Raw genomic sequence first — 20000 nt, 5'->3', positions numbered from 1 at the left:
AAGAGATGATTGCATTTTGGTTGGAAAAGGTCAAAGTCACTATCAAGGGTGACGATAAGACTTTATTAATCCCTCAGGCTGTTACAGTCAGCAGAGAGTCACACAAGTGCACAGCGTTGAACAATAAACACAGCAATAATAAGCCATGCAATAATAGATATACACTATAAAGTGATAAAGTATAGACACGCATAGTGCACATAATAGTCGCACACACCCACATGCACCCACATACAGTTTGGGCACACACAGACCCACATGCACACACACACACCCACATGCACCCACATACAGTTTGGGCACACACAGACCCACATGCACACACACACACCCACATGCACCCACATACAGTATGGGCACACACAGACCCACATGCACACACACACACCCACATGCACCCACATACAGTATGGGCACACACACCCAAATACAGTACATGTGTGGACAGAGGAATGGACAGTGGACACCCACACGGACGGACACACATTTAGATTCATTTAGAACTAAAGGTGACGGAGCCTTTCAGTCTGTAGCTCTGAGACTCTGGAATGCTCTTCCGGTCCTGAGAGCTGCAGCAGCCTCTGCGGACATTAGGTTTTTTTTAAGAATCACCTACATGTATTGTTTAAACACATTAGTGGGAATGTCTGTTTAGATTTTTCATCCAGGTGTGTTAATGTGTCTGCTGTTTTGTTTTCTGAGATAAATTATACAGCTTGTGTTCTTTAGTTATTGTTCGTAATGCTTCTGCAGTGTTCTTCTGTTGTATGTGCACTTTGTGAGAAGTGCTTTACACTGGTGTGAATGCTTACTCACTCACTCACTAGAGAGGGAGTAGACTAGGTGAATGCTTACTCACTCACTCACTCACTAGAGAGGGAGTAGACTAGGTGAATGCTTACTCACTCACTAGAGAGGGAGTAGACTAGGTGAATGCTTACTCACTCACTCACTAGAGAGGGAGTAGACTAGGTGAATGCTTACTCACTCACTCACTAGAGAGGGAGTAGACTAGGTGAATGCTTACTCACTCACTCACTAGAGAGGGAGTAGACTAGGTGAATGCTTACTCACTCACTCACTAGAGAGGGAGTAGACTAGGTGAATGCTTACTCACTCACTAGAGAGGGAGTAGACTAGGTGAATGCTTACTCACTCACTCACTAGAGAGGGAGTAGACTAGGTGAATGCTTACTCACTCACTCACTCGAGAGGGAGTAGACTAGGTGAATGCTTACTCACTCACTCACTAGAGAGGGAGTAGACTAGGTGAATGCTTACTCACTCACTCACTAGAGAGGGAGTAGACTAGGTGAATGCTTACTCACTCACTCACTAGAGAGGGAGTAGATGAATGCTTACTCACTCACTCACTCACTTACTAGAGAGGGAGTAGACTATGTGAATGCTTACTCACTCACTAGAGAGGGAGTAGACCTATACACCTTTACCCATCACAAAGGAGATCAGTAAAGCTACAACTAAGATTAAAAAATAATCTGCTCTTGGGCTGGCTGGGTTATGTATACTCATTAATACTGTATGATATATCATAGCCATATCACCAGCAATATGAGCATACATCCATTTATCATGAATAAACCATGCTCAGTGTCAGATTGCGTATGGGAATATGGACAATATACCGTCTCTCAACAATGAATATAATGAGCAAACATGCATGCAATCTATCAACAGTGAAACATTTGCAGCAGTTATTCTAAGGAGGCATCTGCTGCAGTACTTTAGCATACATCCCAGTAGTCCATGTGTAAATGTACCAGAGTGATCGATCCTAGAACAAGGAGAGACATTACTGTATGAGGCTTGCTTACGGATGGAGCCTGAGCTTGGTTTGGCTCCATCACATTGACAGTTATTTTGTATTTTTATTTCACTGTTGCGTCTGCATTGACTGGGTGGAGGGGGGTGGGTGCTGTCAGGTTAGTTTACTAACTGAAAATGAGATGCATCGCCCTCTAGTGTTGATTACACAGATCAAGAATGCTATAGAGATCCTTTTTTCAATCATACTATCATCATACATTTAACTCGGTATGTCTCAGAGGACGGCTAGACAGTTCAAAAACCTGCCTGCCAGTGACATCATCGGGCAGGTTTGGTCATTTAAAACCCCATTTTCAAATGCCTACTAACTTGGCTGTAGCCTTTCCCTGCCATTTGCTTGGAATTACCATCAATGATGTCATAGGTAGGCATGTCTCTGTCCATGGCCCACCAATGAGACACACAGTGAGTAGACAGAATTAATGAGTATTCATGAGGACCAATGAGCAGACAGAATGAGCATTCATGAGGACCAATTATACAAAGATAAGGTTGGAAATGGACGAAGGTGATATACTGTACGTTAAGTAAAGCAATCTGAAAACTTGGCACGAGGTATGAGCCTGGCTTCAGTCTGTGATTGGTTCCCTCCTCCCCGCCACTCTCACTGCGCCTCCACTCATGCTAGCCCGGTAGCCTCTCTCTCTCTCTCTCTCTCTCTCTCTCTCTCTCTCTCTCTCTCTCTCTCTCTCTCTCTCTCTCTCTCTCTCTCTCTCTCTCTCTCTCTCACTCACTCACTCACTCACTCACTCACTCACTCACTCACACACACACATTATCTTTTCCTTAATAATGCTCAGAGGACATTTCTTAGAATTTCAGAGGGATTCTCGGTTTGTTAACAATTAATGAACATTCACAACAGCAATCCTTAGCTGCATTCTTATCCTGATGGGAAGTTAGAGTACTGTAATAGTCTAGCCAGAAATGTATTCTGGTCACCTACTAGACAGTCAATCATGTTAGTGAACCCTGGAGAGAGTCCATGTTTTCAGCTACCATGACTTTAAAAACATAATGCTGCCATCGGGCAGAAACATAGGCATATCTTCATATTTCATGTTTTGTTTTGTTTTGGGTTTTTTTTCATGAATGAATGCCCTACTTTATGAATACCCTACTTTACCATACAAACGTGTCTCACAAGAGTTAGGGAGATAGCCGATCTACAAGTTCACAACTGTCTCTATCACACACACACACACACACACGCGCGCGCGCGCGCGCACACACACACACACAGAACAAAATGCATGCACCCATTTTCACTTTTTCAATGAGATAGCCTCATTAATCCGCTGGTGACATTTTAAAATTGAACGTGACAGCGCACTTTGGTGACAATCCCTCTTGAGGAGAGAGCTGAGCGGAGAGAGAGGAGCTCTGCAGAGCTGCTGGTGACTTCATTAGCCCTGATAGATCGAGACACACAGGCACTCCAAGTGCTTCAAACCACTGCTCAATGGTGTGGGTTAACCGCAGAGACGCACACCAGGCCACACACACACACACACACACACACACACACACACACACACACACACACACTAACAATTACAAAATGTAAGTTGACAATTAAGTGTGAATTAATTAATTGTGATTAACGATTTAATTGTGGGTTTTTTGGTATTGAACAAACAATTAATTAATGTCTGCCTTTTAGGCTTTCAAGTTTAGAGTTTTATTAGGATCCCATTAGCTGGTGCATAGCAGCAGCTAATCTTCCTGGGGTCCACACAGAACATAAAAACATGACATTTGACATGGATGGCATTACAGGACAATGATATATAAATAAAATAACATACAAGTGTGTGTGTGTGTGTGTGTGTGTGTGTGTGTGTGTGTGTGTGTGTGTGTGTGTGCATGCGTAAATTAGCTTGTAAATATTGGTAGTTGGTGGTTGTTGTTTTCTGGGCTTGTTTCAGTTGTATCACTTTAACCCTACTGTACAGTATATACATCACCTATTTGACTATAGAGGGTATGGGCCAAATTCATTAAAAAGAAATACACCACCGTTACACTGTGGCGGAAACAGATATCGTATGTATCCGTCCGATCAAGCTACGTTGAGATGACGTGTTATTCAGAGAGTGGTGTGTACCACAGGTACGCAGGCGTATCGCAGGTGTATGTCATACTGAATGCAGCGGGTGCAAAGTGATCGGAAAAGCACCCGACAACCTCATCTGCATTGATCCACGCCTTAGAGTATAAGATCCACGCCCCATATCGCACCATAAAAGGCTTCAAGCATGACTTAGCAGACAGCAGTTTGTCTGAGAAAAAAGAAAAAAGAAAAAAAGGCTTTGCAGCCGCAGACTATATAGCGACTTAACAAATTACAATAAAAATGATTGCTGGAAAGAAATCACAGCCGCGGTCACTGCTATGAATATAGCCCGCACTCTATTATAATTCTACACATGTAGGAGCAGGACAGTTAAGGCTTTTATGTTATGTCGTTTTTGCACCATTGTATATTACCACTGTAGGCTACTATATATGTACAAACTGACATAAATCCATCAAAGGACACCAAAGGAAATTAAAATATTTCCAAGCTTACAACGGTGCGTGCTCCGCTGAAGCAATATAATTATAATTTATTTAATTAAGTTCGGGACCAAGGCGGGTGCTCACTCACACCTTTGCAGAGGTAAAACATATCCGATATTTAAAATATCGGATATATGTCAATGCAAAAGTCGTCTTTTGAGAGAGAGCTAGAGAGAGAGAGAGAGAGAGAGAGAGAGATGATGCGAGAGAGAGAGAGCATGGTTTGCGCGATAAAGAACAGTATAGCCTATACATTCATAAGTGAATAATTATAGGCCTACCTCGTAGGCCTGGGATCCTCTTGTCTGAAGAAATTATAATCCAGTGAGTTTATCCAGTGAGTTAAACTATTCTGTGTGTGGCATCCATGCATGTGATCAATATCAATATACATGATTATAAAGTCTGTCCGTCATGTTTGTGAACAAGCGCGAGTGGAGGTGAGCTGGCTTAAAACTATGATATGACTGGCCGACTTTCAAACACGCTGATGCCATTCATTAGGCTAATGTGGTCTTCTATTTTTTTATATAGGGCTATATAGCCCTATTCATTTTCCAATGTGAATCGGATCGGCAGCACGCTGCTGTCTGCCCCCCCCCCCACACACACACACACACACCCTACACACACACACACCGACCGACAGTCAACTGGCTCATGGAGCTCCGTAACAAAACAATTTCAATAGGCCTGCCGCCTACTGCATGCCTACATATTTTATCTGAGATTTGGGAACAATTTATTGATTCAGCATGAAGACTAAAGCCTTCTGAATAAATCTATATGCAAGTGTATGCTTCCGCAAATTTCTCCGCCACCTAAAGACGTCCCGTAGGATTTAACAGAGTTTCCTAGCAACCTACGTGAGCGTCAAGTTCACGGCCATTTCCATGAATTCCAAATTAATGTGGGAAATCCACGTAAATGCCTTTCCGCTAGCGTCACGTCATGTTATCATCGTAAACGCCGTTGTGAATTTGGCCCTATATGCGCAAATTGAGTGGCAAAGTGAGTTTAACGTCGTTTAACATTGTTTAATGAATCCGATTGTGATTTTCTGTTTGGATGTATGGGCTGTCAAGGCCAGAAAGTACTGTAGTTATTTGCCACTCAGTAGGCGTTCCTGCATAACTTCCAGGTATGATGTGACACGCATACCCTCGATCGAAGTGCATTTTGTTGCCAGTACTTTTACTCAATTACATTTTGAATTCCAGACTTAAAATAACAGAAACATGCGTGTTTGGCTCACATACTGTAGCACAAGACTCAATCTATGACCAAATTAATGACTAACTGGTTCTCTCCCTGTCTCTCTCCATCTGTCTGTCTGTCTGTCTGTCTGTCTGTCTGTCTGTCTGTCTCTCTCTCTCTCTCTCTCTCTCTCTCTCTGTCTGTCCAGGATGGCATGGGGAACCTGCGCGTCACCAAGGAGGGAGTGAGACTGGAAGGAGAATCTGAGTTCCTGCTTCCTCTCTACGTCAAAGAGATACAGTCACGCAGGGTAAGACACTGTGTGTGTGTGTGTAAGTAAATCTTATGTGGCATTCGTCGCTGCCACAGAATGTTTCTGCGGCCGTCGTGCTGTACCTGATGGCGGACTTAGATCCGAAGTCCTTTTAGTCTGAACATGCATTAAGGTTGGCGAATATGCATTAAGGTTGGTGAACATGCATTAAGGTTGGTGAACATGCATTAAGGTTGGTGAACATGCATTAAGGTTGGTGAACATGCATTAAGGTTGGTGAACATGCATTAAGGTTGGTGAACATGCATTAAGGTTGGTGAACATGCATTAAGGTTGGTGAACATGCATTAAGGTTGGTGAACATGCATTAAGGTTGGCGGACATGCGCTGCTCCCGTGCTTGCGGTTATGTTTTGGTTAGGGTTAGAGTAATGGTTGATCTAACGGGAGGTCGAACCAATGACATGTTACCACATGATGCTAGTATGGCATGACAGAGTGTGAGAAGCACCCTGGGCCACATCATCCATATGGTACAACATGGTACATGTGTATGATCCAATGCTGTCCCCTCACATCCATTCATCATGACTAGCAGGCATCATTGGTCCTGTCAGCTGCAGTAATGTATAGGACACGCTACTTCCCCCTGTACTGTATGTGGCAGTCCGCGTGTGTGTGTGTGTGGGTGTGAACTTGTGTGTATCCTTGCTGTGTTGCATGTTGCAAGCTTGTATCTTCCCTTATCTATCAGTGCATTCACGCATTCGCTGTGTGTGTGTGTGACGTGTGTGTGTGTGTGTGTGGGTGTGTGTGTGTGTGTGTGTGTGTGCGCGTGTGCGTGCGTGCGCGTGCGCATCTTCCCAAGGGCACGCGCGTGTGAGGAGAATGCATGAATGTATGCATCATTTGTTCCGTAAAGAAACCGTAGATGTCGTCTCACTGTCGCACCTGTGACAATCACAGCATAAAGGAACGCAGGAAATTTCAATTACAGAGACAGAGACAGAGAGATGGATGGAGATATGTCTGACGGATAGACGGAGAGATAAAGATCGATGTGTGCAGGAGTGATGTTGGACGCATGCATGGAGTGGAATTGAGGGGAAAAGATCCAGTGGTGTGTTTTCTGTTGGGTTTCTTTAGGTTTCTGTTCTTGTTGTTGACAGACGCAATGATGAATGCGTGTGATACATTGGACTGTGGCCGCGCGCAAAAAAAAAAGGCAGCAATCTGTTACCATGTAGGAAATAAATACTTTCAAATTCCCCAATGGCAATTTGTCAATAGCTGTCATTGCAGAATGTTATACGGGTTGGGGGATTCATTGAACACGAACGAGCAGACTGAGCTATCTGCAAGCCTTCGTTTTGCTCTGGCTAAAAGCCCTCCGGGGCACTTATCTTATTCACTAAGACGTTTAGGTAAATGAGCTCGACATCAACAAGCTTTGGCGGAACAGAGTTCAACCATCAACCTCATAGTCCCATGCATAATGTGAATGTATGCATAATCATCACTGTCGAGCAGAAACCTTGCATCTCTGTACATTTTATTTTTGACTGGGATAGCTAGTCCTACATTTACGTTTATTTGCAAAAAAATACTTTTTTATGATTAGTTTGCTATAAAAGTTTCCATGCTCTGGGCACTGTCTGGCCATAGCACTATTCAAAGCGGACACACGCTGGCCGGTGCTTCAGATCTAAACTTTTCTAATTAAATCACATGAACGGTGGGTCATACGGAAATCTGCTGCGGCGCATCCAACTGTGCAAGCTCAAGTCTGTCCATCGCTTCCCTGGCGGAAAACCGCAGCCCGTGGTTTTCGTCCTTTTTTCAGACTGTTACCACAGTCATAATTGACATGTATATAGTTTGTTCTTGTTCATAACACAGCTAGCTCTTGTACAAGAGTGGGGTGAAAAAGTACCGAAAATTTACGTTGCATACTCTTGCAGGCGGGGTACGCTAGCGTTGTGAGGATAGATCATGCAGAAACAATTAGCCTACAAATGTTTTAGTTGTGCATTCATATGCAGTGTAATGTAATGTTATTAGTCCAATAAAATTTCATAGCAACATTAATGTTTATGCTTTTTAAATTGGTTTATTCTTTTCTAGATCAGAGAATAATTTGCTGCTTTATTGCCCGTTATACAGACGCATTATTATTATTGAGGGGCACTAGCCCCTCCTATATTATAGTGTAGATTTTTGTCCTAACACAAACATTAAATGCCATTGACAATGAATGGATAATTTTTATGTCATGTAGACCAGGGGTTCTCAACCCGCCAAATTATTTTGGGGTCCCCAAATTATAAAGAAAAAACTGCAACTGAATGGCTGGAAAATGGAAATGAAGAGTTTACATAGTACACATAGTACATGCATATACACCTTCCCTAATGATTATATCTGGTTTCAGTATTTATGGTGTATTGTCTCTATTATTAAGGTTATTGTAGCAGTCAATTTATATTGGGGGTCTGGAGGGGGCGGGACGGGGGTCCCGAGACATTGCCAAAGCATTTCCGGGGGTCCAAAAACGTCGAGAACCCCTGATGTAGATGAGCAAATCGGCTAGTTTTGTCCAGCACAAAGAAAAACGACATGTCACATCATGATGATGTACGATGATAAGAGCCCCCCTCACTTCATGTTTTATTTGTGTTCAGACCTTTTCCTCAGTGGTGCAAGTCATTATGAATGGATGAATGGATGGATGGATGGATGGATGAATGAATGAATGAATGAATGAATGAATGAATGAATGAATGAATGAATGAATGAATGAATGGATGGATGGATGGATGGATGGATGGATGAATGAATGAATGAATGGATGGATGGATGAATGGATGAATGAATGGGCGGATACAATTATGCCCCCCAAATAAATGGATAAATAAATGGAGCTCCCTGGAGGTTGGTTTTCAGGCAAAAAATTATGATGCCAGCAGCACTCATATTGTGTGCCTCAGATTATGCTGAGGAAAGGCATTGTGCTGAAACATGTCGGTGTGATTGCCTGTTTACTTTTCATTGCCAATAACAGTACCGGAGGGACACAGTGTGGAGGCTGGCATCGTTCTCTTATACTCGTATTTCTGGAGCTGTACACACAGCAAAGTTGGTCCCATCGTTCTCGTGTGACTGTAGTTGTGTGCTTGGCATTCAGGATATCAGCCGTGCAGTGCTGGAACACCATACAACTCATTCATCCATACATGTATTCTTATTAGGATACGCTTGTTTTATCATTCACCTCTTCTCCTCCAGTGCATGGTTTTCCACTCTGCCTTCTCACCCATTGGTGTGTCAATGTGTGCTGGGAATCGAACCTACATCAAGCCAACCAACATCTTAACCACTTCATACGGGGAGATATTAGGCTTTTGGTCATCAGGCAGCGAGGCTCTGAGCCACTGCTGCTACACTCCTCCCCACCGGGAAACCCGATCCGGGTCACGTCACCAGTGTAATGCTTTGGGAGCTTGTAGACAAGCCTGGGTCTAGGTTCCTGATCCGGTCGGGAGCGGAGATAACTCATAGGCAGCCGGAATAAGTCAACCAAGCGTGCCGGCATCACCCAAAACAATTCCCCGGCCGCAATCAAAGGCATCAATAAAACCCTTGATGAGGCATAGTTTAGCTTATAGTAACAGTTTGTTTTGTATAACATCTTGTATTCCAACTCGTAGCCAGTGGCGAGACTAAACTAGTAGTTATACTCGAGACAGCATTTAAATTGCGGCGTGGAAAAACCAGCAACCAGAAACACATATTTTTTATGTAGGCGTGGCCTAGACAGGATCACACGGGCCAGTTTAAAACGAATACCAGACGCAAGTGGAAAGTCTTGGTTGCGCAAGGTTATATATACTTCCACTGTTTTTAGTAGGCTGCATTATTTATTTAGATTATTGGCAGTGGTCATTATGAGTCATTTCTTTGTACATTAAAATGTTTGTCTGTGTCGTGATGTTTTGTGTTTACAAAGCTGTAAAAGCCAAAACATTTTTTTAAAGGACCACTTCACCATTTTTCAACCTATCTTCATATAGGTCCTCAGTAATAATCATGATAAAATGGCACAATTTTTTCCCGTGACTCACAACATCGATGGGGAATCCAAGCTAATAGAAACTGCAGAAAAGTTATATGAAGATAGGTTGAAAAGTGGTGAAGTGGTCCTTTAATGTTCAATCGAAAAATACAATTGCATGTTAATCGCAGTTTTATGAATGGCAATTAATTAAGTAAAATTTCAGGATCGTGACCAAATTAGTTCTAGCCTACCGTGTATATGTGTTTATTATGCATCATTGCTATTTACCAGTGGTGGAAAAAGTAGCAATACTGCAATTTAGAAATACTCTTTTACAAGTAAAAGCCTGGAATTCTAAACTTTATAAAAACAGTATAAAAAAGGGCTCAGAATGTATTCAATCTATCATTAGCGGAAAGCGGCATTCAGGACATGACCAGAGAGTTTGACAAGCTATAGTGTTTGATTCCAGGCGTTTGGAGTATGGAGTGCAGTTTGTGCCATTCACATGAGACCCGCCAATGGATTTGTGTTTGTGAGGAAGGCTTGGAATGGGATTAACGTCTTTGAGACTTTCCTTATCTCCTACCAAATATCAGTGTTTCCGTGGACTTCCGTGAGTGCAGGCTCCTCATTAGCCAGAGTTCTGTCAGGACAAAGAGCATACAGGGGCACGCAGAGGCATTAATCACATCTCTATACAATCTCTAATTCTGCTCACACTGTCTCACATACTGAGGCTATCTGAGGTTCAAGTCCTCTAGGGGTATATGTAGTCTATCGTTGCTGTCGGTGGAAACCTTGTATGTCCTAAACCGTTCCTCTTTTTTCATTATTGCTATGTTTGTGCGACACTATGGCTTACATTTACAAAACGTGCGTGCGTGTGTGCGTGTGCATGCCTACGTGTGTGTGTCCGTGCGTCTGCGTCTGTCCGTCCGTGAGAGAAGCTATTTTCAGTATTACATAGATTTTTGGTTACAACAAGTGACATTTGCTATGTCCTCTGTCCTCCATGGTCCTCAACTGGTTGGGGTCCCATGGGTGGGGATGACAAGGCCAGACTCCGTCATCCCAGCACTGGATACCGAGAGAGGAGTGCAAACAAATGGAAGGATGGAAGGAAAGCAGAGAGGGAATGAGAGTGTGCGTGTGTGTATTAATACATTCAAATACTGTACTGGAGTACAATGTTGTACAATTGTGTAACCCATCCCAATAATAATTTTGTAAAAAGACAGTTGTTAATCTGGACGTCCATTTTGCTTTAATTCATCAAGTAACTTCTCATTTTGTTGGATTAATTAATTCATTCATGTAAACTTTATGTGAATGATGAATCCAACGTACAACGTCGTAAAGGAATGTCATGTAAACCAACGTTTTCTTCTTATTGAAGACATCATCGGGGTGGCCATAGCTGAATGGTCCGTCTGGGAAGCCAGTGGCCCTGGTCGTCTTGAGTTCCATTCCATGCACTCTGTTGGCCACAATCAGCTGGGTGAAGCTGAAGACTGAATTTCCCCCGTGGGATGAAAAAGGTCACCATTGTTTTGGAATGAGTAACTGAACTATTCCTTTAAGATGAAATTCAAAAGAAACATATTATAAAAGGACATTTGAAGATACTTAAAACATAGTTATTAGAGTCAAGAGAATAGACAATAATTCTGAAATACTACATGTACAAATATGACCATACAGTGCAGCACGGCAAACTACTATATGTTAACCTCAGTCAATAGAAAGCTCTTTGTGCTATGTCACCTGAACTTTGGAGTCCAAAACCCTAAATAGGTTTTGATCTGCACAGGCTATACCGTATGTGCTCCCGTTATGCTGGAGTATGCAGTCCCAGTCCGGCACAGTTTCTTGACTGTCGGCCAAACTAAAAGGCTGGAAACAGTTCAGAAACCATCGTGCAAAATCATACTTGGCCAGAGGTACTCAGGATACACAGAGAAGCTCAGTCAACTGTGCCTTGACTTCACCAGGAAGCTGTTCAAGTCCAACTTCAGAAACTGCGAGTAAAGCTGAACACAGACTTTAGTCCATGGCTCAAAAAATACTATTACTTCAGTTTTCGTCTTTGTTTTATTGAAGAGCATTCTGGCACATTCAATTGTTGACTTGTTCAATGCATTTGCTTTTATTGGACCACAGTCCCCTGGTGATGTGGTTATGTAAATGTGTGTATCGTCTGCATAATTATGGTAACATTTTGTTGAGGGAGGCAGAAAAGGCATACATGAACATTGTGTCTGTAATTTGCGGGTCATTTTATCTTTGGCCTGTGCATCTGTTTTGTAGTTTGGCCCTGGCATGGTACAGGGGATGTTCCCACCATCTGCTTAATATATCATTATATATATATAAAAAGAACAATATTGAGTCAAGGTCACTTTGAGACACACTGGTGTAGCAGAGTGTTTCCAGTGAGCCAACATGCACAATAGGCCTGTCTCGCAGCCCTTCCCCGCCCCCTTTCCAGACCTAGTGGTGTTGACGTGACGTCACTCCATAGACATTACATGTTAAAAGACCTACATTCAGAAGCCATAAACAATGCTTTTTCTGAAGGTAAACTTTATTCTATTTGTTTTAGCGGTCTTAACATCTTGTTTTCTTCATAATAATATTGGTCTTTTACATTTTAACATTTGGAAACGGCCTTACTCATGGACCAGAGCTACATCCCTACCTGCTTTCTCTGCACCATTTAAGGCAGTTAAAGTTAAGTTAAGTTAAGTTAGGGAAGGGCTGCGAGATAGGCCTATAGCAGCACCCTGACTGTTTTACCAGAACAGAGCCTCAATTAGTATCCCCAGTTACACCTGAAGGAAGTAGGGAAGAGGCCTGGAAGTAGGAAGAGTTATTCTGTGTGCATATAGAGCCTAATGCCTATTACAAATATTATCAAAGTAGTCTATTGTACACTTGGAGACGCGGAGAGGGAACATCAGTGATTAAAAAAAAAACAAAGGGTGAAATGTGAGGAGCAGATTGATTGATTGATAATTGTATTAGACAATAATAAGATGCAAGCACAGCATTGGTCCAAAAGGACAGCACCGAAGAAAGTCCTTGCGGTCTTGTTTCCATTCGGTTCCCATGCATTCATTCACAATGACAACATTGACAACAGTAGAATGCAGAACTATCATATAGAGTAAGAAAAGAGTAACATCGTGCCACCAGACTTTCCAGGAGGAAGGCCTGGTATTCGTCCCAAGCTGACCTGTGTGATCTGTTCTATAGGCCACAGATACTAAAATATATATATTTTTAAAAGCACAGTGGTTCCAGTTGTGCAGGGTTTTGCCATCGCGTTGTTTTGCTTCTCCCAGTCCACATTTAAATACTGAATAGTATTAGTATAACTAATAGTTTAGTCTCACCAGTCTCTAAGAGTTGGAGAGAGAGAGAGAGAGAGAGAGCTATAGAGCGTAGCAGTCCCGACCCCTTTCATGACGACGCCAGGCCCAGGATTGGGAAATAATTCCCAATAGACATTTCAAAAAGTATTTATTTAAAGACCTAAAAACAAGAAAAAAAGTGTTGTAACCTAAACCTGCCGTTTTCTTCTTATTTCTAATTATTTGTTCGGCCCGAAAAATTGTGTTTGTTGTCATGATTTCTCACAACTCGAGTTGGCTTTGTACGAGGCTTTAAAGGTATTTTTGAAATGTCTATGAGGAAAATGAACGGGGAATCATTTCCTATAGGCCCTGGTAGGGGGCGGGACTACGACGCTCTATAGGGCAAGGGGAGAAAGCCCAACAGAGAGAAGAGAGGGATGAGGAGAGCAAAAGAGAGGGAGAGTGTGAAGAGAGGGAGAGGAGAAGAAAGAAGAGAGGCAGTGAGGGGATGAAGTTGTGAAAGAGATGCATGGGGAGAGAGATAATACAAAAATTATAAATATATAAAAACTCCCCATGAACCCTGAGCCCCATGCAGAAACTCTGTTTTCGGAATGGTGATTATCTCAATTTACATTTAATAATTTTGCATAACGACCTCTATTTGCATAACTGCTGGAAGGGTCAAATCCTTTATCTGTGGATAAAGCCTGTCTAGCAAACAAACAAATGTTGCCGTTCGGTATGACTTTCAGGCCAAACCCATTAACACCATTAAGTGCAACTTAATTTTGGCAGCAAACTGAGTACCCATTGTGTCATTAGTTTGATCTTGGTTTGTCTTTTGAGTTGAGCAATACAGAACATTCCCTGAGTGGCACAGGGAATGTTCTGGTTGTTTATATGTTCAACCTTGTGTGTTGGATCTAGCAGTTGTGTCATGTCAGTATCATGGTATCATTCATGGGCAGTATAATAGTCAGTATCATGGTCACTCAGTATCACAGTATCATGGTCAGTATCATGTCAGTATAATGGTCAGTATCACAGTATCATGGTCAGTATCATGTCAGTATCGTGGTCACTATCATGGTCAGTAGCATGTCAGTATCATCTTTCTCAGTTTGGCTATCTATAACATTGACAAAGAGATGCACCTAGGTGTCAACAATGTCGGATTGACAAGCAAACAATGATCTGCTTGAGTTAAAGGCCAAATACAGGGATATACCCAGAATAACTTTACATAAACTGTTTACACTTGAACATTACATTACATAACTGTAGCTGTTTTAATGATGACTAATCATTTCTACCAAATATTTTCCCGAAATGCCACCCTGACGTGCAATAACGTGTTTAAGAGATGACGTCTTATTGAAATTATCTTTGCATATGGCTTGCCAGTGCAGATTTCCAATGAATTGTTTGCATTGGATGTTGGACAGGAATATAAGCCCTGTAGCAAACAAAGGCATAGGATATTCACAGGTGTTGTTTTGTTTGTTTGTTTAAGACAATCTCCACAAATCACCACATACTCATTTATGCTGTAGAACAATGTGTGAAACATGTACAGTTAAGCTATTGTTAATCACAGATGTTTTTTTATTTTTATAACTATAATAAACAAGGAAAAAGGACAAAATTAACTGTAACTCTGAAGATGGAATCCATTGGAAATTCATTTCCAGGCTTTAGGACCAAACAATGTAACATTGTTTCACTTGCAACAGTGTTGCAAATAAATTACAAATAAATGTGGCCTTGCAGAAGTGTGCGCACATAGGCCTACCACACGCACGCGCACACACACACACACACACACACACACACACACACACACACACACACACACACACACACACACACACACACACACACACACATGAGCAATACAAGATGCAATGTATGTGCTATCTTTGCTATTTTTGAACTCAGGGATGGCATGTTAAAAGTGGTAGTGCAGGAAAAATACTGTGCAGGTGCATTATAGGCCTACTTTATACTGTACGCCATCACAAACACACACATGCACACTAAGGCAGAAACGCAGTGCAGGCACATATAAACATGCACACGCAGAGACACACATAGTAGGGCCGTTTGCCACCAGGCCCTGTAATTGTCCCCATAGGGACCCGATCAGGACCCCTCTACCACAGGGGACACAAACCACATCCTCTCTTCCTGCCTCCTCACCAATCAGCTTAACCCTTATGTTCTCTCTATCTCTATCTCTATCTCTATCTCTTCCTCTCCTCTCCTCTCCTCTCCTCTCCTCTCTGTATCGCCAGCCCCTGTTGGTATGGTATATTGGCTCCCAGCAGACAGGCCTAGTTATCAGCGGTATACAATGCCTGGATGAGGTGCTGCCTTGTTGGATATAAATAAAATAAAATAAAAAAGAGCCTATAGCACTATATCTTTCTCCATGCACCGGGGAGGAGCAGGGGTGGAACTATCAGATTTATATTTTTTTATTTATTTTTTTCACAGTAAAAGTGTCAATACTGCAATGTGCATGAAACCCACCTGAAGCGCAAACATATAAGCACACAGACACTGCTTAGCCGTTCTCACTGGCCTCGCATGGAAACAAGATTATTTTCCCCAACCGGGGGACCATGTGCATTCTCATTGGAATACATTGTATATAGGGTGACCAGACAGACCTCTCATTGTGGCCAGGTTTGGCAAGAACTGTTGCACACAAACATGCATGTGCAAGAACCCATTTAGAGCTGGAAAGACATTGTTATACCTTCCAATCTGGGAAATCATTTGCATTTGTCATTTGCAAAAGAAAAAAAAAAAAAAAAAAAACATACTGTACATACATACATACATACATACATACCAGTTGGCAGTATTGAAAGTTCACAATTGACCAAAATACTTTTTTGTTTGTTGTGATTTTCGTTTTTAGCCACATTAACACAGTTGGAATGTTAAAGAATGTTTTTATTCCATCAGAAAGTCGTTTTAGTGTCATTAAGTCGTTGTAATTGCTTAAACATGTCACTATGTCTAATGTTATAACCATTGGGTTAACCAATGCTAACCAGAAAATACAGCTTTCCTGCTAAGGTATGCACATTCCGCTAAAATCCGCCTTTTTGTACACAATCGTTTTTGAAGATAATACTAGTCTTTTACTAACTGGCTAACAGAAATAGCAGAGGAAGAAGTATTAACAGTATTTTTTGTAAAAAGTGTGTTTATTTTCGGTCCTCCTAAAGCTAATTCATGCTACTGTTTTAACTAGGGGCACTGGTGATCAAAACAATGGAAATGGCTTCCTATTTTCAGCAGAAGAAGACTCTAATGAATTGAATGAAAAAATTGTAACATTATGTCACCATAACGTGGTTATTATTAGTTGCTTTGGAATGTACCTGCCATGAAAATTAAGGTCATAATAATGCAGATCGCATCGATATGTAATATAGCGCGATAATGTACTTGTTTTAGCTACAGGATTGACGATTGATATCAATATAATGCTAAATGAACTAACGGCTATCGTTGCGGGAGAGAAATAAGCAACCCGGTATATGAAAACAAGCCCAAAATAAGCGAAAATAGCCGATCTACAAGCATTTAACAAAACCAATCTTGTCCCTGGCATACATTATTTTCAGATGGGGGTTCTGCAGACAAATAATAATAACAGGCTAATACAGCTATTTGTACTCATCTGGAACATTTACATAGGCCTAATTTATCTGCCACTGTTTTTTGCCATTTTTTCATACTACAAAATGCCAAATAAATACAGTAGCCTATTTAAAAAAGGAGAGATAACAGGCAAACTATCAAGATAACAACATTCTCTAATTGTGTAGACTTATTGGTACAGTAGGCCTATGCATTCTTTTTCTTGCAGTTTCATAATATGTAAAGAACTGAAAAATGACCATGGCCCCCTTGTATATCAAACTACTGTCCCAGGTCACATGTGCTCAACATTCTACCACAGTTTAGCTTAAAAAGAAAGAAAGAAAAAATAAGAATGACAAAACAAAACAAGGAAGGTACCGGTAGCACCTTACCTACCGCTGTCATGCTTTACCGCAGCATCAGGGAAAGGTGAGGAAAAAAAGAAGAGGGGGGAGAAATGCCATAACTTTATTTTTGCCGTTTGTCAGTGTTAGATTTATGGCTCTGTGGGTCGGCTCATATTTCCTGCTCCTCTGGGGACCTGAGCTAGCTGAAAGTTCTACAGCTCTGGAGCTGTAATTGAATAGCTGAGAGCTCTAATGGAACATTACGCTGTTCTCCTCTTGACGGCCTCTATTGATTTGGACGTTGCAGTATTGTAAACACTCTAGTGGCCTCGAGTGTGACCGTATAGGGGATGCAGCCGTCAGTACGGACCTATCCTTTCGTGGTGGGATGCAGAGTTGTCATTTCAGGGGGGAAAAAGTGACCACTATTTAAGTGGTTCTCAAACGTTTTCATTCCAAGAACCCACAAAACTCTGTACAAATGGAACCAAATGTACCCTTATTTGCTTTCAACAAATATTCAAGATTTAGTTTTTGCAGATCTTGTAGCAGATCTACAAGCTCACAACATTATGCACCTTTATTGAGAAAGGATATCCCCTTGAGATGTATCATCTCGTTTTCGAGGGGGTCCAACAACATACAGCAAATATAGTAGACAGAACAATACAATACATTCGTCCATACATAAACAGGACAGAAACAAACAAAAACATGTCACTTTGCAACGCATTCTGAGCTTGTTAATTAAAAAGTTTTCTAATAGCCGATGAGTACAGGGTTAAATTCGTTCAAACTAAATTGGTTCGATTTTTATACTATTTAGAACGAGCGGCCGCTGACCCGCCCTAGGTGGCGCCATCTTGTGAGGTTTTCAGCTGTTATTTTCAATGGTGTGATGATGTCACATTCTCTTTCTGGACCCCACTTTGAGAGCCACTGTGACTATGTAGTACTAAGTCACAGTACACGCCCTATACCACTCGGCTATCAGAAGAACATAATCTGAGGTTAAATATACACGCAAGGAGCGTGGCAAACGCCATCCCCTGAGACCCCAAAATGACGTCCCTGTGTGTGCTGTTGCTACTCCTGTCTCAGTAAACCTGACGCATAAGGACGACGCTGTCACCTGCAATGCCACCAGCTAGGAGTGCTGGCCTTTTGATGATGCGTCAGCCAGTGGTGGTGCATGTCACCTAGAACACCTTCACACTCACCGGAGGTATATGAGTCAGGAAGATGTGTCACATATGTGCACCACGTCTATATCAAGACTTATATATATTATACTTATATACAGTATAAGGTTTTATATTTCACCTCGGTGCCAGAAAATGCACTCGCTCTCTCCCCATTATCAAGTGCACGCAGACCACTTGCCTAATAATATTATACCTTTGTGCCCAACCCAACTTCCCAAGATCATCCGTTAACAATTCCCTCCCATCAATGTGATCTATAAAATTGCATTACCCACACTGTACATAATTTCCTGTTCATATATGTGACCAAATTTGACTGAGAGACTGCCATTGGATTTTTGTTTTTTCATGTCATATGAATCTCTCAGTTTTGGAGATATGGCTCTGGTGAAAAGCAAGAATATGCGCGATGGCAGTCTCTCAGTCAAATCAGGTCACATATTAGAACGGGTAAGGCCCTATAGTATTAATTATACACAGTCAGCAAGTGAGTGTATAGATTCAGGCCAATAACTTTCTACACAATGGCTAATTTAAGAACTGGAGCATGTGACAAACCACGTTATACAATAATGACCATATTGCTATGAAAGTTACCGGTAATTAATAAAGATGCCCTAACCCTTCGAACAAGAGCTTTTTCATGGTTCAAGGTGAGAGTTATACATCCAAAAGTCTAAAGTAAAGAGGGAAGTTGTCTGTGAAAACAGAACAAAAAGATACAACTATGTGTTATCGGTGTGTAATCGGTGGTGTATTTGAAAGCTCTACTTTGTAGGCAGGGAAGGTCTGTGTTACATTTTATGCTCCATGATTATCTCTGTCATAGTTCATTATCCACTTCCTACCGTATGACTGGATCCTCCGCTTAGCCGGCCGTCCCGTTAATAATAAACCCTCCCTGTCGGACATCCCAGTCCGACGGCTGCCAAGTGCACTTGATTCTAACATCGTGTCACCCTGCCGAGGGTGGTGCTCGCACACCTCCGGCGGCTCGAGGAAAAAGGAGCCAAACGTGCCTGTCGGCGATAAGCGCGACCATCAGAGGACGAGAGCGTTGGCATGCACAGACGCCTGTCAGAGGGCTGTCAGATTTCTGGGCCGCTTCCCACATCCCTCTGCAATATTAAACAGATATCAGATGAGAAGTCGGCTCTGGTGATTGAAGTTAAATTGAAGGGACGGGCGGGGGGACGACGACGAAGAGAGTGCCTACTAGTGTCAAAGAATAGATACTCTTAGTCAAACTTTACTCTTTACTCTTCACTGCAAGTGAATGTTTCTTTGTCAATAAAGTACTGGAGCACTTGCTTTTAACCACATAACCACTGTAAACCCCAGCATCCGTATTGTGGTATTAACCACATAACCACTGTAAACCCTAGCATCCGTATTGTGGTATTAACCACATAACCACTGTAAACCCCAGCATCCGTATTGTGGTATTAACCACATAACCACTGTAAACCCCAGCATCCGTATTGTGGGGAAA

At 41.9% G+C, this 20000-nt stretch overlaps 1 protein-coding gene across 1 annotated transcript in view; it reads left to right on the top strand.

The window, feature by feature from the left end:
- Nucleotides 1-20000, top strand: part of LOC308312524 (zeta-sarcoglycan-like) — a 205291-nt gene that overhangs the window by 46469 nt on the left and 138822 nt on the right. The window contains exon 3 of the mRNA XM_080759133.1: nucleotides 5816-5917. Coding sequence (XP_080615259.1) covers nucleotides 5816-5917 — 102 coding nt within the window. The remainder of the gene's footprint in view (nucleotides 1-5815; nucleotides 5918-20000) is intronic.

This window comes from Protomyctophum bolini (genome assembly GCF_963924005.1).
Source record: "Protomyctophum bolini genome assembly, chromosome: 3".
Lineage (NCBI taxonomy): Eukaryota > Metazoa > Chordata > Actinopteri > Myctophiformes > Myctophidae > Protomyctophum > Protomyctophum bolini.
The sequence above is the reverse complement of the archived record's forward strand: the minus strand, read 5'-3'. Positions and strand labels throughout refer to the sequence as shown.